General features: G+C 51.1%; 1 protein-coding gene across 4 annotated transcripts in view; it reads right to left on the bottom strand.

The window, feature by feature from the left end:
- RALY (RALY heterogeneous nuclear ribonucleoprotein) overlaps window positions 1-26514 on the bottom strand; it is a 137336-nt gene that overhangs the window by 7979 nt on the left and 102843 nt on the right. For all 4 annotated transcript variants that reach the window (XM_064729754.1, XM_064729752.1, XM_064729755.1 and 1 more), the window contains 4 exons: window positions 15271-15535; window positions 10382-10454; window positions 2189-2236; window positions 1062-1219 (listed from right to left, as the gene is read on the bottom strand). In XM_064729754.1, the coding sequence (XP_064585824.1) occupies window positions 1062-1219; window positions 2189-2236; window positions 10382-10454; window positions 15271-15526 (535 nt within the window). In that variant the 5' untranslated portion in view covers window positions 15527-15535. The remainder of the gene's footprint in view (window positions 1-1061; window positions 1220-2188; window positions 2237-10381; window positions 10455-15270; window positions 15536-26514) is intronic.

The following is a 26514-nucleotide window of genomic DNA, read 5'->3' as shown; positions in this document are numbered from 1 at the left end:
TGCTCTCTTATCAGAAGAAATGAACTTCTTCCTGCCTTGCTCAGCCCTGAAGACACCATCAGGATTAAGAGGAAGAAGTTGACACTGACCAGACAGAATCCTGTGTTTGAATGGAATTTATGCATCATGTATGAGGTGTATGAATATGCAACAGGTTATTACTTTTAAGGGTTAATCCTCTGTTAACGTGGGTCCTTTTTCAGGCTTATTTTGCCCAGAAAAAGGTACCCGGACTGTCTGTAACTCTTTGTTTCTATTGTCTCATACTGTCCTAATCCTAATTGTCCAAAGTTTTTATAACTCTAATTACATTGCTATTTTTATAATCATTTTACTACTATTAAACTTTTAAAATTACAAAAACAGGTGACTGGCGTTTTTCACAACCAGAACACTGAATCCCTGTCTCATCGCCTTCCCCAGGTGCACCTTGCAGCGGGGCTGCTGTTCCCAGTCACTCTAAGGTGTTTTTGGGAGCTTCCCATGAAACCTGAACCTTTTAGTGGCTGGAATAGAATATACAAGCAGCTTTACCCCATAATAAATTCGGATTCTTTGACCAGCACGCTGAATCCCCATCTCACTGCCGACACTGCACCTTCCCCAGGAGCACCTCCACAGCAGGGCTGCTGTTCCCAGCCATTCTGAGGTGATTTTGGGATCTTCCCATGAAGCCTGAGCCTTTTAGTGGCCGGAATAGAATATGCAAGCAGCTTTACCCCACAATAAATTCGGATTCTTTGACCAGCCTGAATCCCCTCTCTCTCTGTCCATCTCTGGCACCGTGCCTTCCCCAGGTGCAGCCCCACATCGGTGCTGCTGTTCTCAGCCGTTCTGAGGTGTTTTTGTTCCTCGTGAAGCCTGAGCCCTTTAGTGGCTGGAGTAGATTAAGTATTTAAGCAGTTATACCCCACAATAAATTCGGATTCTTTGACCAGCACACTGAATCCCCGTCTCATCGCCTTCCCCATGTGCACCCCCACAGCAGGTCCGCTGTTCTCAGCCGTTCTGAGGTGTTTTTGGAGCTCCCCGCGCTGTCCCCTGCCCTGGCCCACACTCACACTTGATCTTGGCCGAGCTGTTGGCGATGGCCGACCTGGCGAACAGCTTGACGGGCAGCGAGGCCTTGACGCGCCGCACCAGCGGGATGGAGACGCGCGGCCGCTTCACGGGCACCACCCGCGGCACCGGCGACACCCGGCCCCGGTACTCGAAAATCCTGAGGGGAAACCAGGGGAGGGGAGGCGGCTGGCGCCGGGGCAGCCCTGCCGAGCGGTGTCCCAGCCCTGCCGAGCGGTGCCCCGGCCCTGCCAAGCGGCCATCCTGGGGATTGGGGCCATGGGATGGCACCCCACAGGCTGGGCTGGACACCCTGACTCCAAATCCCTCCTGCCCCCAAATTCCTCATGCCCTCCAAATTCCTCCTGCCCCTAAATCCCTCCTTGCACCCAAATCCTCTCTCCCCCCAACCCCCCCCGCCCCCAAATCCCTTCAGCTCCCAAACCCCTCCTTACACCCAAAACCTCTCCTGTCCCTAAATCCCTCATTTCACCCAAACCCCCCCTGCCCCCAAACCCTTCCTGCATCCAAATCCCCCCTGCCCCCAAATCTCCCCTGCACCCAAATCCCTCCAGCCCCCTGAGAGGAATAGCAAATTTGTCTTTCCAAACAAGCTGTGGGTTTGCTGGTAGATAAAACCAGCACTGGGAGATAAAAGAAACAGTGGGAAGGATTCCACTGATTGATGAATGGAAAAAGATATTTGCTTTTACAAATAAACTGCAGGTTTGCTGACAAATGAAATTGGATATTGAAAGATGAAAGAAACAATGGGGAAGGAAAACCCCTAAATTCCATAAGAATTGAAGATCAAAAGGGAGGGTGATATATGAGAGGGAAATCTTTGGTATGAGGTGTTTCAGTCTGAAACTCCCAAGTACCTCAGCCAATGGGGAAAGAGAGAAGGGAAATGTGGCTGGGAAATTGGGATAAAAAGGAGGCTGAGTCCTCCAAAAACTAGAGAGACCCCAGGGGAATGCCCTATGGCCTCTCCCTTTATTGGAATAAAATAAAAGGATTCCTCTGTCTCCTTTTTGGACATAAACCTCTGGTGTTTGTGGATTAATTTTCCTGACACCCCAAATCCCTCCTGCCCCCACCCAACAGAGCCCCTCGGGCTGGGTCTCACCTGTCGTAGAAGTCGTCTCTGTAATAGTCATAGTCGAAGTCGTAGCCACTGCAGAGACAGTCAGGGTTAATTAGTGCTGGGAACTCATTATTGCTGCTCCCTCACTGCCTGCTGGGCCATCGAGGATAAATAAATGCATGAGGGACCCTCCTGGCTGCAGGGAGGAAGACTGGGGGGCTGAAGGCAGAGGAGGGTGGTGTTGCCAGAGGGTGTTAACCTGCTTATCTCAAGGAGGAGCAAGAAGATGTGTGTGGAGAAAAGTCGGGACAAATTGGATATTTATGGGGATATTTATTGATTTAACCTCTCTCCCCCCAGGCAGACAATGCCCACGGTCCTGTTTTCTTAAGCTTGAGATGCATTTTAACCCAATGCAGGAGCACTGTCCACTCCTGGACACCCAGTAACACTTTCCCCCTTGCTGCAGCTGCATTTTAACCCAAAGTAGGAGCATTCCCCACTCCCTGGACACCAACACTTTCCCCCTTGCTGCAGCTGGTGTTTCACAAGGCATCACAAATCAGGAGGTTTCACCCAACACACTGAGAGCAGCTGCCTCAGCACCCTTCTCTGGTGTGCTAAGCTCATTAACACTCAATTAACGCTCAATTAATGGCTAATTCAGACGCGGTGCTGGTGGTCTCCTCTCTGCTCTGCACAAACAGAATGCAGCCCTAAAAACCAAAGCCTGTCCTGCCTCTTGGAAGTGGCTGAAAAGAATGGGAGATGGATGGGGAGAGGGAAGGGCTGAGCAGAGGGCCAGGGGACAGGGCAGGATAACCCCCAGGAGTGCAGTGAGAATTCATCTGGGCTCCTGCATCTCTGACAATGGCAACAACAATGTGGCTGACTGGGCTGGCTGGTGGGAAGTGTGGCTTGGACCAGGAATTCCAGGAGCTCTGTCCTGCCTCTTGTGGCACTGAGCTTATGGTTCTACACAGATATTTACTGTACGTATTGTGTTGTATTGGTTAGTAGTGCTGTATTAACATTTTAATAGTATGGTAAATGTAGTTTTGTACTTAAAAGATAACTTTTGTAGTTAAAATAGGAACTATGTATGTGGGATTTTTTTTTAAGAAAGAAATGAGGTACTTGCACCAGATGGCAGCCACAGAACACCTAAATGTTTCAGAGAAAAAGAATTTATTGCTCCATTATGAGAAGAACCGAACTTCTTCCCACCTTGCTCAGCCCTGAAGATGCCGTCAGGATTCAGAGGAAAAGGCTGACGCTGCCCAGACAGAATCCTGTGTTTGAATGGAATTTATGCATCATGTATGAGGTGTATGAATATGCAACAGGCTGTTGCTTTTAAGGGTTAATCCTCTGTTAACGTGGGTCCTTTTTTGGGCTTATGCTGTCCAGAAAAAGGTACCCAGACTGTCCATAACTCTTTGTTTCTATTGTTTCATACTGTCTTAAATTCTAATTGTCCAAAATTTTTATTACTCTAATTACATTGCTATTTTTATAACTATTTTACTACTATTAAACTTTAAAAATTTTAACAAGTGATTGGTGTTTTTCACAGGCTGGTTTCTGAAAGATGATTTTTCCACCCTCCTTGGGTTCCCCAGATCCCTGTGGCAACATCTGGAGACCCAGCCTGTGCATAGAGGGGACCTGAGCATGGCTGGAGACACCAGAGCTGCTTTGGGGCCAGAGTTGGTGCCAGAATTAAGGACAAGGAGGTGGCTCATGCACCTCCTGCTCTGGGGACTTCAGTGAGGAGATATTCCATAATGCCTTATCCCTGAGCAGCTGCTGCCTGTGCCATTCCATGGGATGGGCACTGCAGGGCCTCACTGCTGAGCAAGGAGACTGCTGGGGAGATGTGACTGCGGAGGTGTGATCACCACAGCCCTCCCAGATGCCACTGCATGGTGCAAAAGAACCTTTTTTGACAGATGAATTCCAGATTCTTTTCAGGCCCTCCCCTTCTGAGCCGAGTTGTAGCCAACATTCCTGCTGGGCTCAGAGGAGACAGGAACATCCCACAGCCTCTGTCCCAACCTCTGCCTCATCTGTGTTTGTTTATTCCCTCTCCGGATTGAAAGGGAAAGGCAATTCCTCCCAGGGCAGCTGTTGCTGGAATGAACCCAGCTGTTTGTGGGGCTGAGGGGATGGAGATCACAGAATGAGGCACTGCCATGGAGCTTTTCATGATGGGTAACTGGATTTTTGTTCTAACCCAAGGTGAAACCTGGAGATACAAAAACCCTCCAAGAAAATAGCTCCCCTCAGCCTGCCAATTCACTTTGATCACTGAGGATGTTTGACTCCAGGTCTGTTTGAATCCAATAAATACAAAATACCATCAAAAATAGGAAGCCATTTGAAAGGAAAATTGAAGTAGGATGCTTCTACGCTGTTACACTCTCCCTCTTCAATTTTTCCCCCTCCTTAGATGCAACTCAAATGAAATTGCTGCAATTTTGTAATATTTTCAATCCTGACAGGCTCTGGTGAAGTGCTTCTGGCTCTCTCCAGCACAGCCAGTGTTATCCCCAGTCCCAGGCAAGAGCCAGTGGGATTTGCCTGTGGCTCCAGGGCTCCCAGTGGGATGAAGCAGAGCCTTCATCCACAGCACAAACTCTCTCTGATACCTTGGGTTTTAATTTTTTCTGTTCTGTTTTGGTGTGCAGCTTTTAGCTTTATATTAACGTTACTGGGATCTTTTCATGGGGTGGTGGAGACAAAACAATCCTGTAGGAATGGGGATAAACTGATACCTTTGGTTTAAGTTTTTCTGTTCTGTTTTGGTGTGCAGCTTTTAGCTTTATATTAATGTTACTGGGATCGTTTCACAAACAATCCTATTCTAGCTGGAGACTCAAGGACAATCCCTTCAAACTTCAGGCCCAAAGCATCAACAATGTGAGAAGAGGAGGGTGGGCAAGCAAGCAAGGAGGATGAAACTTCATCATTTGAAGCTATTAATTGGGCAGTGAACTCCTGTATGCAAATGGACTAAAAATTATAAAAATGTGAGATCTCATGGCCAAGCTCTCTTTTGTTCCCATCTTGGAGCCATCCAGGTACTGCCAGGGTGTGGCCTTTGAAGGCACCTCAATAAATCTCCACTTTATTGCTCTGAACTCCATCCAGCTCCTGTTCCATCTCCCTGAGGCATCACCTCCATGAGGAGCTGCTCCTGCTGGGCAGCTCTCTGTGGCTTGGAGACCATGAGGCAGCTTTGGAGCATTTGTTCATAAAGAATACAAAGCTTGGAGGTGTTGGGCAAAATTCTGAGACACCCAAATTCCTTTTTCCTGACCCCAATTTACACTCCTGGTCAGAGCCAGCTTCTCCTCCAAGCCTTTGCTCCCTGGCAGAGCTGTGGGATCAGCACAGGGGCAGCTCCATGGTGCTGTGGGGATGGAGAGGAGCTGCAGCCCCAGCACACAGCAGTGCCCTGCTGCTGCCAGCACTGCCCTGGGCACAACCTGGCACCTGGGAACAAGGGACCAGCCCTGAGTGGGGTGGGCACCTCCATCACCAGCACTGACCCTGCCCTGAGGCGTTTGGGCACCTCTGCCCTGCTCCTGGGCTTGGCTCCAGCACCAATGGGATGAAGCTCAGCCTCAGATATCTGTAGATCCCACCTGGAGAAGGCTGGAGAAAGCTGGAGAAGGACAGAGATGCCCAAGAGCCCAGGTGAAGCCTCTTCCCAGAGCAGTCAATCTGCTGGGTGAAATGCCAATGAGCCCCGTTGATGTTACTGCTCTGTGTTATTGCCCATTTCCATGGGATGTGGAGCAGAGCTGGCCATGCCTGTGTTCTCCTGGTAGGAATCACCCCTGGCACATCTGCAGGGCATCCCAGAGGGACTGAGGGGGGCACACCATGCCTGCACTGCAGGGCAGGGGCCCCAGAGCATCTCTGGGTGCAAAACCACCCCAAGGGTGAGGGCTTCTCCTGCCCTGGCCCTGGATCTTTAGGGGACTGGAGACATTTCCACTCTTTCAAAAGGAATTGGGGGCACAATTATCCCAGAGAGCTGGTCCTGACCTCCCAAAACACGAACCCAGCCTCTGCAGGGCTGCTTGGATCCCTGCTGACCGTGGGGCAGCCCTCAAGGAAGGCAGGGGCTGGAATGAGGGATTTGGGCAGCCTGTGGCTGTGTGACCCTGCTCTAACACAGCAGTCACTCACAGCTTAACAGATGATGCAGGGAGGCAGGGCTGGATGGTTTTAGCAGCACCCCTGGAATCCCCTAGCAGCATCACTCAGGCTTTGAGCACAAGGCAGGTCTGCCAGGATGAATCCAGGACAAAAGCTGGTGAAAGGGAGAGCTTTTAGGGGTGATTGATCCTGAAAATTCCACTGCATGTAGGATAAACCATCCTGAGGCCGAGGGATCATTCCTCAGTGACCTGGCAGCTCTGTCTGTGTACAGGAATAGTTTTTGCTGTTTTTCAATCAGCTGGTGACACTGCACCCTTTCAGAATAAAGCAGGGACAACCAGAGTGAAAGGCAGGAGAGCAGGAAGGCTTCAAGAACACCCTGCTTCCACCTCCTGATTGAGAGGCATTGCCTCTGCTTTGCTGGCCTTTAGCAATCCAACATTCCACTGCCTCAGGTTCAAAATGCAGCTGTTGATAACTGAGGGGTGATTGTTTGCATGTGCTGCTTTTCCACCACATTTGTGGGGCCACTTCTGAGCCTGGACCTGAACAGCAAATGTGCATTTGAGCATCTGTGCTTTAATTCCTGCCTGGTATTGCTGATCATGAGTGCCATGGTGAGCTCAGCTCAGCTCCCACCCTTCTGTCATGGCATTACTGCAGTGGAAAGCTGCTTGGAAAATGTGGCACTGATCAAACACATCTTGTGGAGCTGTGTGAGACCCCTTCCTCCTGCACACAGCCAGGGCAGGGGGAAATAAAGGAATGTGGGATGAAGCCTGGCATTCCCAAAGTGCTGGGGCTGCTCTAGGCTGGGACATCAGTGCTCACCTCCCCCTCTGCCCCGGGGCTGCTCTCAGCCCTGTCCAAGTGCATTTGGCACTGGGATGTCACTGCCCCAGCAGCAGGGCCTGGGAGGGGCGTTTGGGGAGGGGCTGACACCAGCTCTGGGTGTAGCAGGGGATGGATGCCAGGGCTCATGGGCTGTGACATCAGTCAGCAGTGCTTTGTCCCTGCCACCACTTCAGACACCCTCCTGGGGCCACTGAGCTGCAGACAGACACCCAGCAGCTCTTGCTTGGGCTGTCCTCTCTGTCCTTGTGGCCATGGAGCGGCTTCAGCCCCAGCTCTGCAGGGCAGGGCAGGGATTTGTGCCTCCAAAAGCCCAGAGTGGCACTGGCAGAGCCAAATTCCCTTCCCAGCCAGCTGACAGCCCCTGGGTGGCATCTCTGGCACTGACCTGAACATGGCCCCAAATGCCCCAGGAAATCCTGTCCAGACATTTGCCGTGCAGGCAAAAAAAAAATGTCAGAAGGGAGATTTGGAGATTTTGAGAGGCAGTGAGTGACTCCCTGGGGACACAGTGACAGCAGGGTCTGTGGGGATGGCCAGGGTGCCAGGCAGGAGCATCCAGGGACCTGCCCTGTGCAAAGGGATGCTCTGGGAGTGACAGAGGGAGGGACCCCCAGAGATGGGGGAGAGCAGTGATGGCAGCAAGGCTCTGTAGGAAGTGAAGGTGCCTCGTGTGGAGACACCTGAGAAAACTGATGGTGGCACGAGCCTGGGTGGAGGTGGATGGGAGCCTACAACCCCCAAGGATTTCTGTTTAACACCTGGACACCCACCTAGGCTGGTGGATAGGTAAAAATGTCACAAATGCTGCTTCTTGTATGTTCAAAATGGAATTTTCCTTGCCTTGCCTTCCCCTCAACCCTCCCATGCAGACTTGGAATGAGGCAAAGCAAAAGCCAGCCTTTGGAAAAATCCTCTGCTCTGTTTAACACAGCACTTCTATAAATTACTGTGCTGTGATTTTTTGAAGTCTAACATTTAGCAAAATTGATGGTGGTTTGGGAAGCTGTAAGCACAGCTCGCTGCAAACCTGGGATCCCTGTTTTCCAGGAGATATCCTAAGTTCTGCCAGTCCAGATGGCAAAGTTTTAATCTGACAGCCAGTTTGGGATGAAATATTGCTGGGAACAGGAGCAGTGCAGTTCTCTGGCCCATATTTTAGCATTTCCATATTTGTGGGAGGGAGCAAACATCTCTCTCAGCAGTCTGAAGTCTGAAATATTGGTCATTGCAGAGGAAGGGATTAGTGCTGCAGGCAGGGCTGAGCAGTAAATGAAAAGCTCGTTAGTGCAAGATGTATGGAAGGAGCTGATGTGTGTGATGGCCCCAGCCCCACGTGAGCAGCCCACAGTGGAGCTGAACTGCAGGATTGGTGTCAGCTCTGCTCCCACCTCCCTCCCCTCAGCTGGAATCCCCTGGGAGCCCAGAGAGCCACGTTGTTGAAGATTGCAATGCAAGATGTATTCCATTCCCATCTGTATGGCAGATTATCTTTGCCAAGTGGGCAGTTTGCCTTATCTCTCTCTCTGAGTGACCACATTCACACCTCCCTTGGGAGGGGACATTGCTGATAACAGCTATTGAATGTCCCTGCATGGCTGATAAGAACTACAGCATCCCATTGGGAGATGTGAGCCCAGAGGGAGGAGCCAAGCATTGCTACCCAGATATAATCCAGAGGTTTTTGAGACACCAGCACAGCTTCTCCACTGGATTCCCCAGAGGAACAGCAGCTGCCTCTCCTTCCATTGGATCTTTAGAAGAAGAATACATCCTTCTCTACAGGATCCCTGCTCCAGCAGAACCAGCCCTGACACTGCAGGAGGGCTGAGCCACAATTCCAATGGGACTGCTGCCAACAGCCTGACCCACAGGGTGTCAGGTTGGGTTCTGACTCTGTCAGTGTTGTTCTAGTGTACTGCATTGTTTATTTAATAATTTTATTTTTTTCTTCCCTATTAAGGAATTGTAATTTCCTGCTCTCATATTTTTTGCCTGAAAGCCCCTTAATTTAAAATTTATAGTAATTCGGAGGGGTGGGGAGGGTTTACATTCTCCATTTCAGGGGAGGGTCCTGCCTTCCTTAGCAGGCACCTGGCTTTCCAAACCAAGACAACATCTTAGGAGGGCCCAAAGGATGGGGAGAGAAATGTGCCTGAAAGCTGCCCAGGGGGAGCTTGGCTGAGAGGCTCCTGGAAGGAATCTGGGGATGCCCTGTGGGTGGTGGGAGGCTGCTGGGGCTCTGGGGGTCTGGCTGTGCCAGAGCTGCATTTTCCAACCAGGATTTACCATTCCACACCACACCAGTGCAGGACCACGTGGCTGAGTCTGAATCACAAGGTCCTCTTTGCCCCTCACACCTTTTTCTTCTTTTTCTGGAAAAATCTCCAGTTCTCTCATGATTTCCCCTTTTGCTACATCCACCTATAGCCCCAATACTGATTTTAGTCTTTTCCTCCCAACCTCACACCTTCCAACTCCTTACTCAGCCCCTTGGTCTCCTCATCATGAGACTGGCATCAAAATCATGACAATTCATACATAAAAGACATTTGAGGACCTTGTTATTTGGTTTTGGGCACTCCTGATAGACCTTTTCAAGTTTCCCCTTCTGCAACCAGAAGCAAGAACTTCTCCTGCATTCCCCTGACTCCAGAGTCTGAAGCTTAAATAAAAATCTTCACCTCTTGTGGAAATGATGATAAATTCTCTCGAGCTGAGGGCTCACTGGCATCTGTAACACACCCCATGTGCCACAGACCTCTCCATGTCCCACCTGCCCCTCCTGTTCCCTTGATCCCTGGGCTGTGCTCCTCAGAACAGGCTCCCTTGGGACTTCCTCCTTGGTTCACCTCCATTTGGCACCTCAAGGGCTTCCCACTTTCTTCCCTTCTCCTCTTTCCCCCCCACCCAGCACCTCTGTGCCCACTCCTGCTCCCTGGCTGCAGAGGTTGCTCCTCTTGCTCCCCCTCCTCTGCCCACCCTTCTCCAACCCCTGCACAGGTGGGGCCATGCCCAGCAGATCTCCCACACCACCAGAGGCACTGTCCAGCCCCAGGGGCACTGACAGGGAAAGGAGCCCTGTGAGCAGCTCTGCATGTGCAGCAATGCCCAGGCTGCTGGGGGCAGGCAGCAGGGAGCTCAGGGCAGGGGTTGGGGGTGCTGGAGGGCAAACCCCAGCCCAGACTCAACACTGTGGTGAACACCTACCTGTACAAGGCAGAGGCTGCTCTCTTCAGCCCTTTGGGTCTGTTGGGTTTGGGCTCCCCGGCCATGTTGATGTCTGCAAGGAAGGGACACACAGCTGTGACATGGCACGTCCCTGCCCATCTCCATCTGCACCCCCAGGGAGCTGGGGTGATGCACACAGCCCTGTCACAGAGAAATGAGCTTCCCCACCCACTGCCACCTGCCTCTGGCACAGCTGGGGTTCCACAGGAAGGTGAACAAACCCTGCACTTGGCAAACCTCCTCCTTTTCCTTCCCAGAGCCACTCACCATTCCCTGAGCAGTCAGCACCCTGCACATGGTCCTGTCCACACACACAGACCCAGGACAGCTTTCCTGGGAGAATTCTGGGTGATAAGGCAAAATCCAGACCTGCTGCAGGGTGCTGACTGCTGAGCATGCACCCCTGGATCCTCTGGGAATAACCAGGAATGCTGGGCACTGCCAGCTGGGCACTGCTGTGGGTCTGGCTCTGTTAAACTCTGCATGGTGCCCCTGCCTGAGCTGATCTTGGGGCAGCATCCTCTGCCAGGGGAGGGGATAATGAGCTCCTCTGATCCCCTGAGGGATTGTCACTCCTTGGCCTTAGTGCCAAACGTGCTTCTGATGTGAGAATAAAGTGACACAGCCAATTCCATGGAGCTGCTGAGAGCCTGGCAATCCAACACTGGGTGTGGAGCCAGAACTCAGAGAGGCGAGTGATGGCAAATGCCCCAACTGCCTTCCCAATCAGCCCTAAAGCCTGCTGGTTCTTCAGGTCCTGTGTGCATGAAGAGGTGCCAGACCTCTGGGCAGGTCAGATCTGAGCTGAGCAAGACAGGATTTCCTCATGTGGACCAGCACTGGCAAGTCCACTATGAAACCATGGCCCTCAGATATGGCAGGGATAAAGAGAAAGGAGAATTTATATTAAAACCCCTCATATTTTAAAAATCCAAGTGGTGGAAGGTGAGACACGGCAGGAATAAAGAAAAAGGAGAATTTATGTAAAAACCTCTCATATTTCAAAAATCCAAGTAGTGGAAGGTGAGGGAGTAAAAGAGCAGCTGCTGAGTCCATGGGGTTGGTAAGAAGCCTCTTCATCAGCTGGTGTGAGGCCACTGATCTCACAGGGGAGGAGCCACCCCTGTGTTTCTGGAAAAGGCTGCCTGGGTTCAGGAGATTCATCACAGCTGGGTCACCCACTGAAGGTGTTGGTCCTCAGGGGTGAGCCCTGACCTGCCCTGAGGGTCCTGATCCCTCCCAGAGAACAAGAGGCTGAGAGTGTCCCACCCATGGGCACATCCTGCAGCTCCATGAGACCAGTGCCCCACGGGAGCTTTGGGATGGACCAGAGGTGGTGGGAGAAAAAGGCCCCAGCATGGTTTGGGTTGGAAGAAATCTTCCCTGAAAGTCCATCCCATCCCATCCCATCCCACCCCTGCCATGGCAGGGACACCTTCCACCATCCCAGGGTGCTCCCAGCCCTGTCCAGCCTGGCCTTGGGCACTGCCAGGGATCCAGGGGCAGCCACAGCTGCTCTGGGCACCCTGTGCCAGGGCCTCAGCACCCTCACAGGGAGGAATTCCTTCAATGATGCTTTCCTTTCTGCTACCTCCACCTCAAGGGGCATCCAACCAATTTTGAGCACATCAGGCCATTCAAAACTTTTGGTTTTTCATGTTTTATGAAGGGATTTTATGAGGAAATGTGGACAGCTGGGTCCACACCCCCTCAAAATCCAGAGCCTACAAAGTGATCCAAAGGAACATCTTGCTGACTTGGGTATAACCTGGAAAATCCTCTGCAGGAGCACAGGGAGGCTGCAGCAGTGCTGCATGAGCTGAGCAGGAGGAGCACAGGCTGCACACACAGGACACAGCTCTGGAGGGCATGGACACACTCCCACTGCCCAGGCCTTGCTGTGCAACTCCTTGGTGCCTTTCAGGCTCTGTCAAGAGGGGCAGGCAGATCAAAGGCAGCTGAGTTGGCATCTTGTCCAGGACATGAACAGGACACCCAGCTATCACACACTCCTTCTGCCTCCTTCTGGAATTCCAGGCCTTTGGGACCAGCAGAGATCAGAGGTTTTCTGAGAGGAGGTTTTCTCCACAGCAAACCTTTCATCTCTCTCTTCAGCTAAGTGAACAGGTACTCCCTGTCTCTTGGCCACATCTCCTCTGTCTGGAGCACCACAAGAAGCTCCTGGGCTCCCCCAGGCCCTCTCCATCCCATCTCAGGCTGCACATGTGGGCAACATCTGGGCTGGAAGCGTTCCTGGCAGGCTGAGCTCTGCCAGGTCTGCAGCTCCACTCTCTGGAGCCCGAGAGAAGTGAGCAGAAGTTTCTGGTATCTGGATAAACCTCAGAGGAAGCAGCATGGCCTCAGCACAACTTCCCACATCAGGCTGTGCCAGCAGCACAGTGGGAATGGGCTGGAAATTGCTTTCCTGGGTGCCCATTGCTGCAGCAGGCTTGGAAATCACCATTTTTCATTAAAAATCACCATTTTTCATTAAAAATCCTCTCTCCAGTTCCAGTTCTCAGCTTGGAGCTGGTGACACCTCAGAACAATCTGAAAAAGCAAAGCTGCAGCTGGGGGGATTTGCTTGTTGGTTCTCATGCCACAGCAGTGCAGACAAGGGGGAAGTTCTCTCATTTAACATCTACTGGTCTGGAGATCTGCTCTCCTGACAGGCTGAGGGTGAGGCTGCTCCTGAAGGGAACCACTGAATCACAGAATGAGCTGGGTTGGGTTGGAAGGGTCCTTAAAGCCCATCTCAGTCCATCCCTTGCCATGGCAGGGACACCTTCCACTGTCCCAGGCTGCTCCCAGCCCTGTCCAGCCTGGCCTTGGGCACTGCCAGGGATCCAGGGGCAGCCACAGCTGCTCTGGGCACCCTGTGCCAGGGCCTGCCCACCCTCACAGGGAACAATTCCTTCCCAATATCCCATCTAACCCTGTCCTCTGGCAGTGGGAGCCATTCCCTTTGTCCTATCCGTGACTTTGATACCAGGCAATCTTTCCCTCCCTTGTTCTTCCCCAGCAGTTCCAGGACAAGGCCATGGGATGATCCAGAACTCTGCTTTTGCTGTTTGGCTCCTCCAATCACAGCCCAGAGCTGAGGTTTTGGGCCACAATGTCACACATGCCTTTGATCCCATCCCACAGGGAAGCTGGCAGCCTGGGGATGCTGTTGCAATGCTGTTCTCCAGCTCTGTACCTGGCCATGGATCCTGCTGACCCTGCCTTGCCACTCTGGTCCTGCTGGGTCATCACTGGGTCAGCCCTGACCCTCTCTGCAGGCCCACCATCCCAGTCTGACCAGGCTGGAGAACAGCATTCCAGCAGAATTCAATCCTCTCATTGTGTCAGCTGCTTGGAGAAAGAGCCCAACCACCAAAATACTATCTCCTTATTGGAATTATCCTGAGTTTCATTTCCAAAAATGGGGGAAAAGGCCACAGCACAGCCCATCCAGGGGGCTACTGGAGACAAAGGCCATAGGACAGCCACAGCACAGCCCATCCAACAGGCTACTGAGGAAAAAGGCCACAGCACAGCCCACCAGTGGGCTATGGGGAAAATGGCCACAGGACAGCCAGCCCAGGGGGCTATGGGGAACATGGCCACAGCACAGCCCTCCTGATGGGCTACTGGGGAAAAAGTAGCCAGAGGACAACTCTCCCAGTAGGTTATTGGGGGAAAAGGCCATAGGACAGCCACAGCATGGCCTACCCAGTGAGCTGGTGTAGACAAAGGCCATAGGACAGCCCTCTCAGCAGGCTACTGGGGACAAAGGGCCACAGCCACAGCACAGCCCACCCAGAGGGCTGCTAGGGAAAAAAGCCACAGGATAGCCCATCCAGGGGCTGCTGGGGGGAAAGGCTACAGGACAGACACAGCACAGCCCACCTAGCGGGCTGTTAGGGAAAATGGCCACAGCACAGCCCTCCCAGCAGGTTAGTGGGGACAAAGGCCACAGCACAGCCCTCACAGTGGGCTATAGGGGGGGGAAAGGCCACAGTGCATCTCACCCATGGGGCTACTGGCAGAAAAGGCTACAGGACAGCTTACCCAGTGGGTACTGGGGACAAAGGCCACAGATCAGCCCTCCCAATGGCCTGGTAGGGGGGAAGACCACAGCACAGCCCAGCCCTCCCTAGGGCTGATGGAGATAAAGGCAACATCACAGCCACAGCACAGGCCTCCCAACCAGTTACTGGGGGAAAAGGCTGCAGCACAGCCCACACAGTGGGCTACAGGGAAAAAGGCCACAGGACTGCCCTCCAAGGGGCTGCTAGGGGGAAGTGCCACAGCACAGCCAAAGCACAGCCCTCCCAGAGGGCTGCTGGAGATAAAGGCCACTGACCAGCCCACCCAGGGGGCTGCTAGGGGGAAAGGCCACAGGACACCTCACCCAGCAGGCTACCGGGGGACAAGGCCACAGGACAGCCAGCCTAGGGGGCTACTGGGGAAAATGGCCACAGGACAAACACAGCAGAGCCCACCCAGCAGGCTACTGGGGAAAAAGGCCACAGCATAGCCCAGCCCCCAGCCCAGCCCTCACAGGGGCTGCTGGAGATAAAGGCCAAGCACAGCCCCAGCCCAGCACAGCCCTCCCAGCAGGCCACAGGGAAAAGGCCACAGGACAGCCCAGCCCAGCCCTCACAGGGGCTGCTGGAGATAAAGGCCAAGCACAGCCCCAGCCCAGCACAGCCCTCCCAGCAGGCCACAGGGAAAAGGCCACAGGACAGCCCAGCACAGCCCTGCCAGGGGCTGCTGGAGATAAAGGCCAAGCCCAGCCCAGCCCAGCCTGGAGCTGCAGGCCGCAGCAGGCCAGGGCCCTCCTTCACTCCCTCCATCCCTCCCTCGCTCCATCCGTGACTCACCCAGGCTCTGGCCGGCCAGCACGCGGCCGTTCTCGCCCAGCACGGCGGCGCGCGCGTGCCGCTCGTTGGAGTACTGCACGAAGGCGTAGCCCTTGTGCACGGAGCAGCCGACCACGCGGCCGTACTTGGAGAAGATGGTCTCCACATCCGACTTCTTCACCACCGCCGTGTTCAGGTTGCCGATGAACACCCGCGAGTTGATGGACTTGGGGTCATTCTTGTTGGTGATGTTGCTGGTCTGCACCTTCAAGGACATCTTGGATGCCTGCAAGGAGAGGTGGGGAGGAAGAAGGGTGTGAGGAGGAATTCACAAAGAAAAGGGTGGGGAGAAAAGCTCTCAGTGGAGAAAGCAGCTCCTCAATTTCAGCTGGTCAGATCCCATCTCTAGGAGCCCCTGGGTGTTGGGAGACCACTGGCACAGTCAATCCTAAATTCAATCTATTTTCAATTCAATCTATTTTCAGTTCAATCTAAATTCTTGATTCTGGAAATCAATTGATCAGGCTGGCCCCTGGCTGGTTCTATGCAGGGCCAGGAGCCATTTTGGCTCCTCAGGGGATGGATGTTTGTGGGAAATGGATTTGTAGAAAATTCTTCAAACTTGACAGAAGAAGCTAAAGCTGATAGGCCAAGAAATGCTTATAGTGTATTGTAATTAAGAAATTTATTATAAAGACATAAATTATAACAAGCAAGGAGCTGAACTTCAATGATGCTTGTGGGTCCCTTCCAACTCAGGGTGTTCTGTGATTCTAAAGTTGCTTTTAGGGGAGAAACCAAGATTTAAATCCATTTCACATCTAAGTGAAAGCTTTAATGCTGTCATACCAAAGTTTTTACCTGTCTATGCTAAACCACAATTCAAAGAACTCTTTGTGAAGCAGTTTGCATCCAGCACCTTAGTTCATGCCCACTTTTCCAGGCTTTCCTCTGCCAACACTGCCCACCCCTCACCATGCACAGGGATGGGTTTGTCCCTGTGAGGCCACACTCACACCTGGAAGGGGACTTGGGATTCCTGGATATTAGTGATGTAAGTAAGCAGTGATCAGCCCACGTGCTCCTGCTGGCACCTGCACTGCATTCCTGCACGCCAGGCTTTGGGCTGGACTTTGTGCAAACAGGAGGTGTCACTGTTAGCCTGGAAATCACCATCACAGCAGCTGGGAGCCTCTCCAACCCCTTCCCGTGGCTGCCAGGCAGGACAGGATCCTCCTTGGGATCCTTGGACATGTTCTGTTCTTCTTCTCCTTCTTCTTAGCCTCCATCTTCTGCTGTGATGGTGGCACTTTTGGATTGGTTCAGAGGAGAGACAGACTGTCTAACATAGGTGATAGGAACTGGAAAATTATTGTAAATAAAGTACAGCCAGTTTTTAGTATAAAAAGATAACACCGCCCTGAGGGTGGTCAGTGTGCCTTAACCCAACCTGCTAGACAGATCTCAGCAGGACAGACAGACAATGTATTAGATAAGAGCAAATAAACAACCTTGAGAACAGAGCCAAGGAATCCCATCTTCTTCTTTGGCTGGGAAAAAGAGACTTTCTAACACCTTGGGGTCATCTCAGAGACCTTGTCACCCTTGAATTCCAGTGGCCCTGGGGCCACCTTGGGACACAGTGTGGGCAGAGCCCACCAACTTCTTGCTCTGCTGTGTCCACTGAGAGAATTAAAAATGAAATAAAGGCTCAGCTGGGAGCCAGAGCCACAGTGATTTGTGAGCCAAAAAACAGCAGCTCCTCTCTTCACTGCTGCAGTGCATTTTGTGTTATGGAACAGGAAAGAAACTTCAGAGTGTGACAGGGAAGCGGTACAATAAATCAGAACATCCCAGATTGTGGGGTTATTTAACAATCACAGGTCTGTGCAGGGATGTGCCTGGGCTGATGGGAGGTGGGACAGGGCCACCAGATGGCCAGGGCAGGGTCAGGCAGGGTGATGGCCACGCTGCTGGCAGGGCTGGGCAGGGGGACCTGGTGGCTCTGCAGATGGAGCTCTCCAGGGCCACTGCCCACGCAGGCAGCAGGGACAAGGCAAGGCCAAGGCTGGAGAATGCTCAGAGGGTTTGGGCCCCATCACTGGTGTCTCACAACCCCCTGGGCCCTGCAGCCTGTGCATGGTGCTCTGCTGCTGCCACACACGAGCCAGGCAGCCCCTGCAGAAATCAGCCTCCCTTTCTCCTCTGTGGATTTCTTCTTTAACACAGCGCCCACTTGGCACCACTTACTGGCCTCCTTCCTCTAACAACTGCAAAAGGGCATTTGAACCATGGCTGTTAATATTTCATACTCTGTCCCTGCATTCCAGCAGGGAATGTGTGTCCCGGTGGGATCCAGCAGAGCCATCAGCTGGGGGGCAGTGACCTCTCCAGCCAGCCTGGAACACCCAGCAGGGCTGGGTCAGAGCAGATGTGTTTGTTTCTGTGGGTCAGAAACACCCACACAGCACACACACATATTCCTGGGAATTCCAGGACATCCCAGTAACCACTGCTGCCATCAGCAGGGGCATTTCCACAGTTCTGAGTTCACCCTTCATCCCCCATCCCACAAATGTCACAAGATGAGCTAGAAATGGAAAAAAGACAAAAGGCAACAAGGAATAACACTTGGACATGAATAAACAAAGGTGTAAAGGGGTTCTTCACCTCCAGCACCCCAGAGAACATCCAGGACAGAGTATCAGGATTATCCCAGTTTTCTGCAAGGGAAACTGAGCTCCAGACAGGAGAGGTCTGAGGTGGAAGGGGCTGTGCCCCCAGCCTCACCAAAACCACCAGAGATGCTGCAGTGGCACTCCCAGTCCCAAATGCCCCAAAGAGACTTAAGGATGAGATTGCCAGGAGTAAGATAGCCTTCCTTCCTTCCTTCCTTCCTTCCTTCCTTCCTTCCTTCCTTCCTTTCCTTCCTTTCCTTCCCTTCCCTTCCCTTCCCTTCCCTTCCCTTCCCTCAAATCACAGAATCACTTGAGGTGGAAGGGACCATAAAGCCCACCCAGTGCCACCCCTGCCATGTCAGGGACACCTTCCACTGTCCCAGGGTGATCCAAGCCCTGTCCAGCCTGGCCTTGGGCACTTCCAGGGATCCAGGGGCAGCCACAGCTGCTTTGGGCACCCTCACAGGGGACAATTTATTCCAAATATCCAATCTAAACCTACTCCATTCCCTCTCCTTGCTTGCTGCCCTCCCTCCCTCCTGCCTGTACCATCCCCTTGGGCAGCACTGAGGCCCCACCACGGTGACCCCAGGAGCAGCTGGGGACATCACCTGCACCCAGGCTGGGCTCTCCAGCACCCTGTGACACCAGCCCTGCCACCTGAGCCTCCACACAGCCCTGGAGCCTGGCATCTGCCCAGGGTTCCCCAGGGGTTCATCCCTGTGAACCCTGTGTGCCACCGCCAGGTGACAAGAAAACGCAGCAGGATTAACTGAGCTTTGCACCCCAGACATTCAGGGATCCCCTGGGCCATTTTTAGGGGTGGTGAGGATCACTCCAGGGTCCCAGTGAGCTCCCACACCCCAGGAGAGGCCATGCCCACCTGCACATGCCCCTGTTCCATGCAGGGAGGGGGATGGATGCCAGCAAACTCCTCTCCCAGCCCCTGCTTCTCCTCTCTTCCTGTGACAGCAATGTCACACACTGTCCCTCTGCTGCCAACGTGCAGGAATCCCTTAAAAATCCTGCAATACACCCAGGAACAGCCCGAGGCTGGCACTGGAGTGCTGATAGCTGTCCCCTCCCTGCTCTCAGTGCCTCGTTTCCCAGATTAGAGGGTAATTGAGAGCCAGGTGGTGCAAACCCCAGGGGAGTGAGGAACTGTCACAGCAGGAGAAGGAAGAGCAGAAAGCAAACCCAGCCCCCGTGTCCTGCAGGAGCTCTTTGTGTCACTGTGACAGCAGCAGCCTGGCTCTCCTGTCACAGACATCTTTTATGGAAAATCCTTTCCTTAGGATTTTTCCTCCTGAGAAGCTGGGAGGCCTCAGGAACAAAATGTAAACAATGGTTATCTGCTGCTGTGGAATGCAACAGGTGCATCTGTGATTGGCTCATTTTGGATGTTTGTAATTAATGGCCAATCACAGTCAGCTGGCTCAGACAGAGAGCTGAGCCACAAGCCTTTGTTATCATGATTTGTTATTCTATTCTTAGCCAGCCTTCTGATGAAATCCTTTCTTCTATTCTTTTAGTATAGCTTTAATATAATATATGTGATAAAATAATAAATCAGCCTTCTGAAACATGGAGTCAGATCCTTGTCTCTTCCCTCATCCTGGGACCCCTGTGAACACCGTCACACTCTTCTGTCCCCCTCATCATGTTTGCTCACAGGAGGGGAGATGAGGATTTCTAAACTGGGATTTCTGCCCTGAGTTCTTCTACCCTGCCCACATCTTCACCCAGAACAACATCACAGGTTTTTCCAGCTTGGAGGTTTGACAAATGCAAACATCCTGCAGGGACCTCCAGCACAGGGCACAGGGACAAAGCTGGTCCCTGCCAGGTTTGAGGCAAATTTGGCAAATTTGGGGTATTGGAAAAAGCACCAGCAACCTGGATGGATGGTCCAGTTTGTGGAGCTTCAATGTGAGTGAGGTGCACCTTGTCCAGGTGTTTTTAACAATCTCAAAGCCCAGCCCTGACCCCACTGCTTCATGGAGGTTGCCCTTGCTGCTTTCTTCCCAAACTTTTCATGCCCAAACATCTTTCTTGCCACTTGCAAGGGAGCAGCACAGAAAATTTTTGGAACTTAATGGAAGCAAAACTCTGAGTAGGGTCTGTTGTGACAGCACACAGGGGAATGGGTTTGAACTGAAAAAGGGATTGGGAGGAAATTTTTCCCTGTGAAGGTGGGCAGGCCCTGGCACAGGGTGCCCAGAGCAGCTGTGGCTGCCCCTGGATCCCTGGCAGTGCCCAAGGCCAGGCTGGACAGGGCTGGGAACTGCCTGGGACAGGGGAAGGTGTCCCTGCCCATAAGATGATTTTTCAGGTCTCTTCCAACCCAAACCATTCTGTTTCTAAGAACTTGAAGGCTGAATCAGCAGCATTACATGGGAAAGCAAAAATCCACCACAGCACCATAGGAGTGATTTTCACTTTCCTGCAAGCAGCCAGAAAGTTTTAGGGAAGGTCTGGGCAGGGAACATTGCCCCAGATTGTCCTGGCTGTCCCACAGGGAGGGGATCTCACTTTGGGCAGCCATCAGGCTTCCCCTTGGCTCTGAGCCGGGATTTAGGAGAATCACAGGATCACCGAATGCTTGGGTTGGAAGAGACCTGAAAAATCATCCAGTGCCACCCCTGCCATGGCAGGGACACCTTCCACTGTCCCAGATTGCTCCCAGCCCCATCCAGCCTGGCCTTGAGCACTGCCAGGGATCCAGGGGCAGCCACAGCTGCTCTGGGCACCCTGCTCCTGTTTGGTTGTTTTTAATTTTTCCTTTAAGCTGAAAAAAGGCAGTTTTGAGACCGGGGATTGCCCTGCCCAGCTCCATAGGCCACCCCCAGTTCCAGCCAGCCCTCCCTGAGAGCCCTGAGCCATTTCCTAGCCAGTCCCCAGTCATGAGAGCCCAGCTCAGAAGTTTGGTTTAATAACCAACACAAACCCTGCACTCTTTTCAATAACTCCTGAGTCCCCAGCAAGTTCTGCACACAGAGCTGGAGGCTCAGGAAGATCCTGCTCACTGCTCTGGGCTTCAATAAACACAATCAGCTGGGAGGTAAAAAAACAGTGCTTGGGTTTTCTGGGGAAAACACCTTCAATCCTCCCAAACATGAGTGTTAAAGGGCTGGGAAGTTATTAAAAAAGAGGGCAGACAAAGATGGCACAATTATTAGACTGGTTCTGCAGGTCCAGGGCTGTATTTTAGGGGATATTTGCTGTGCTGAGAGCTGGGAAGGCTGGAAAGGGGGAGATGAGCTCAGCAGGAGCCAGACTGAAGCTGTGGGGTCCCTCTGCAAACCCTGCTCCCCTGTGAGCGCAACCAGGCACATCCCTGAAAGGGAGGATCCTTTTCCTGCAGGCAGAGCAGGTCCTGGGGTCCCTCCAGTGCCACTCTGGGCTGTCCCCTCCTGTCTGACAAGGGGCTGCTTCCACAGGGCCTGTGAATTTCTCCCAGCACTTCCCAGGGATCCATCATGGAATCAGTAAGGTTGGAAAAGACGTCTGAGATCATCAGGTGCAGGCATCCACCCAGCAGCACCTAAACCCCAGCCCCAAGTGCCACATCTCAAGGTTTCTTGATCCCTTCCTGCCCTGGGCAGCCCGTGCCAATGCTCCACAACCCTTTCCATGAGGAAATTGTTCCCAACATCCAATCTAAACCTCCTGTGGCACTGCTTGAGGCCATCAGCATCCCACCCATCCAGAGGGAGCCCCTGAGCTCCTGGTCCTCTGGAGGTGGCACCAAGCCCCTGCTGGGGACCCCCTCAGGGCTGTGTTATCTTTTTATACTAAAAACTCGGTGTATTTTATTTACAATAATTTTCCAATACCTATCCCCTATGTTAGACAGTTTGTCTCTACTGTAAACCAATCCAAAAGTGCCACCATCACCCAGAAGACGGAGGACAAGAAGAAGAAAGGAGGACAGGGCACGCCCAAATCCCTCCACCTTGGCTTCTAAATCCCCCATTCTAAAAACCCTCAATTCTATTTTTCTACCTTGTCACAAAATAACTATTATTCTATTTAAAGTCTTGTGGTTTGTGTAAAGTTGGTGATTGTTTCCATGGGTTAAAATTGAAGCCACAGGTGTTGTTGACTCTGTGCCAAAGTATCCGAGCCCCCTGGCAGGGGCTGGAGCCCTCCAGGGCACCAGAGGGATGTCCTGGGTTCTGTCTGTCCGTGCTGCAAGGGAAGGGAAGGGAAGGGAAGGGAAGGGAAGGGAAGGGAAGGGAAGGGAAGGGAAGGGAAGGGAAGGGAAGGGAAGGGAAGGGAAGGGAAGGGAAGGGAAGGGAAGGGAAGGGCACGTGTCCTGCAGGGTGCCAGCACTAATCCAGCCTGCCCTGGCAGATGTGGCTCTGCAGGGGGGTGGCTGCAGCCCTGCCCACGCTGACGCACGGGGAGCAGCCGGGGCTGGCACTGGGCTGGTGCCACCTGCGCTGCTGCCTCTGTGCCAAGGGCAGGGGCAGCTCCTTGAACCCCTCTGCTCTGCAGTGATGGCGCTGTAAATCTGGGGATACAAATATACCTTCCACAAAACCTATATATATATATATATATCTTCCACAAAACCAAAATATTTAAAATAAAAAAATATGTATTTCACAAAACCAAAATCAAATACATCTCACAAAACCAATATATATATATTCCATAAAACCAAAAAATACATACAAAATACATATATTCCACAAAACAAAAAAAAAAATGTATTTCACAAAACCAAAAAAATATGTATTCCACAAAACCGTAATATAACAAAAATTTATTTCACAAAACCAATAAAAATTTATTTCACAAAACAAAAAAATCCACAAAATGAAAAAATAGATGTATTCCACAAAACAAAAAAATAAATATATTTCACAAAACCAAAATATATAAAATAAAAAAAATCACAAAACCAAAAATAATATATTTCACAAAACCAAAAAATAAAATAGCATAATTTAACATTAAAAATTTTAAAAAATTATAAAAACTTTTTAATATAACTAGCAAGCTATAAAACCACTAAAAACCAAAACACACCTCTATATAAAGCACACATTAAAAAATTAAATCCTCCCCAAAAAAACCACCTTAATTTTAAAACTAAAATCCTCTTATAAACTATAAAAAACCCTCTTTTTCCCAATAACACATAAAACTATGAAAAAATTAAAAATTCAAATTAATATTAAACAAAAATCTTCTATACTAAAATAAATAAATAACTATAATCTCATTAAAAAAAATAAAAATTAAAAAATAAAAGCTGGTCAGCCCTGGCTGAAGCAGGGCTGTGCCCAAACACTGGGGACACAAGTGGCTCCCCCCAGTTCTCCTTCAGCTGCAAAGAGCCTTCTTTTTGAATTTTTAATTAAAACAAGTAATTTCAAACTGCAGAAATCCTGCCAATCCTTTGAAAAGCTGGCTCTGGTTTAAATTTCTGAAATCCTCCCTAACAGAGCCATAAATAATCAATAGCTGTTTAAATAAGTATTTAATCAGCTGTTAAAGGTACAACAGTCACAAAGTCTGTCAGGTCAGCACTCAGTTTATGGCTATGGCTCGTTACCATCTGCCCTATGTATTATTTATGCCTGTAGAAGCTTAAAAATCTATTCATTAGAGCATTAAATCCTTCCTAATAAGGGTGATAAAGGATGACCTAGAGCTGGACTGTGGGAGCTGTCCAAGCTCCTGCTCCTCACCCTGCCTTGAGTCCACACTCAAATGCTCCCCCAAATGCTGCACAGAACTCACAGAACTCATAGAATTCACAGAACTCATGCACAGAATTCACAGAACTCACAGAACTCATGCACAGAATTAAAGAATGACCAGGTTGGAAGAGACCTCCAAGATCATCGAGTCCAACCCAGCCCCAACCCCTCACCCAAACCCTGGCACCCAGTGCCACATCCAGGCTTTGTTAAACACACCCAGGGATGGGGACTCCACCACCTCCCTGGGCAGCCATCCCAGAACTTTATCATTCTTTCCATGAAAAACTTTTTCCTAATCTCCAACCCTATCCAAGGGTGAACTTTGACTGTTCCCTCCAACGTTTACAACTGCTCAGCACTAGAAAGTTATTCAAGACTCTAAGTTCTTGTTCACTTATGCTTGCTTAGCCAAGACTCTAGATGTTCCCAGACAGAAAATAAATAAATAATTTTAATAATTCTAGTTAATATTTTTAATAAAAGTGGGCGCTAATTGATGGAAAACTGTGGGCCATGAAGCTCAGTCACACAAATGTAAACAGTAATCAATATGCATGATCAGTCATTATTTACTCATCTGAAATCAACCATTTTTTTCAGAGTGATTTCCTTTGTATTTCCTGTATTTCCCTTGGCACAGCTGGAGAACTCACAGAATTCCCAGAATGACCAGGTTGGGAGAGACCTTCAAGATCATCAAGTCCAACCCAGCCCCAACCCCTCACCCAAACCCTGGCACCCAGTGCCACATCCAGGCTTTGTTAAACACACCCAGGGATGGGGACTCCACCACCTCCCTGGGCAGCCATGCCAGAACTTTATCACCCTTTCTGTAAAAGCTTTTTCCCGATCTCCAGCCTGTATTTCCCTTGGTGCAGCCTGAGGCTGTGTGCTCTGGCTGTGTCAGTGCTGCTGCAGACAGAGCCCAGCCCCAGCTGAGCACAGGCACCTTTCAGGGGCTGCAGAGAGTGATGGGGGCAGCCCTGAGTCTCCTTTTCTCCAGGCTGAGCACCCCCAGCTCCCTCAGGGCTTCCTCTCAGGGTTTGTGCTCCCAGCCCCTCTCCAGCCTCGCTGTCCCCTCTGGATGTGCTCAGTGTCCCAAGGTCCTTCCCAAGCTGAGGGGCCAGAGCTGCACACAGCACTCCAGGTGTGCCCTCACCTCCCAGGGCTGGGGTCACCCTTGAGCTGCTCCTCTGCACCCCTTTGGAGACAGTTTTACCCCAAAAAAATAATGGAATAGTTTGGGTTGGAGGGGACCTTCAAGAATTGTTCCACCCTCTTCCACACCTTCCACTGTCCCAGGCTGCTCCAAGCCCTGTCCAACCCAGCCTTGAATACTCCCAGGGATGGGGCAGCCACCACCTCCATCTGCTTGACAAGGCTGAAATTTTGTCTGTGAAAGCATTTTCTCCATGAAAATATATTTTAAATTAGGGCACTTTTCTCCTAGAAGCCCTCCCTCCTTTGATTGCAGAATATGCAACAAGTGGAGTTTCCAGGAGTCTCTGCTTCCAATCATCTCAGAAATCTCTTGTGAACAGACCAACATTCTTTTTGACAGCAGCAAAATAAATTTTAAAGGTCAATTGAATCAGATAAGCCCAGTCTGGCAGCCCTTTCAGATGCAGAATTCCATGGACAACATTTAGGTTCTGTTCAAGAACAGAAACAGAATTCTTCGGAGGAAAAACTCTTCAAAAGAAAAAAAAAAACACAGAAAGAGGAAGGAAATGAAAAGGAAACAGCAATTAAATAGAATGTCATCCATAATCCCACCAGTGCAAAACCTGATGATTACCTACCAGGCACTGGACAATGCTACACGCACTAATCTAATTAAAGGCCTTTTTTACAGGCAGCTGAAGCCAGCTCATTAGTGTGTTACTGAGATGCTCATTAATGGCTGGCCATGACTAATTTCTTGAGAATTATTCCTTAATTCTTTATCATTCCCAGCCTAACAGAAAAACAGAATGTTTCCATTCCCCCTCCCACTCACGCAGGTTCTGATAATGTTCCTTAATGAACACCCCCCACCAGCCCAATTGTTGTTTTAACAGCAAATGATTGATTTATTTATGGGGAAAACCAAGTTTTTGGGAAGTTTCTCAGCTGGTAATGAACTGGCATTGTTGCTGCTGCTTTCAGCATCCCCTGCCCCATCCATGAGCCCCCATCCTCCTCACACTCACACAAACCCCTGTGAACATGGCCAGGAGCTCTGCCAGGCTCCAGGGCTGGGCCACATCTCCCCTTCCCAGGCCAGGTTCCTGTGGATCTCTCACCACAGGGAAATGCTGAACTAGAAGGAAAATCTCATTTTCGTACTGCCAATTAATTTAATTTTACCCCTCCAGGGTCACCCAGCTGCCAAAGAGGAGCTGCTGGAGGTGGAGCTTCACTGATGGAATCCCCTTTTTGAGCTCCACCGGTGCCTTAAATCATTATGGTTGAAAAAGACCTCTAGGATGATCCAAGCCCAACCATTACCCTCATGTCCTAAGCAGAGGTGCTGCACTGTGCTGCCAGAGCTGCTGCAGCACCCCAGAGCTGCCCTTCCCAGCCAAACTGGCCCTGCTCACCCCCCAGGTCACCTCTGCCAAGCCAGGAGGTGATGGCTGCTCCTTCTCAGTGACTGAGCACAATCAGGGATTTCCTGTCCCAAAATCCTGAGCTGAGCACTGCAGGACAGTCCCCAGCCAGATCAAAGGGGTCCCAGAGACCCAGAGCACACTGAGCCTTCAAAATTCCTGCCCATGCTCTGCTGCAGAGAAAATCATTAAAAAAAGGTTTTCCTCTTGTGAAAAATGCATGTATTTTATGACTGGCTTTTCACAAATATTGAAATGAATGTTATATGTGTTGTGTTA

This window comes from Zonotrichia leucophrys, chromosome 20, assembly GCF_028769735.1.
Source record: "Zonotrichia leucophrys gambelii isolate GWCS_2022_RI chromosome 20, RI_Zleu_2.0, whole genome shotgun sequence".
NCBI lineage: Eukaryota > Metazoa > Chordata > Aves > Passeriformes > Passerellidae > Zonotrichia > Zonotrichia leucophrys.
The sequence above is the reverse complement of the archived record's forward strand: the minus strand, read 5'-3'. Positions and strand labels throughout refer to the sequence as shown.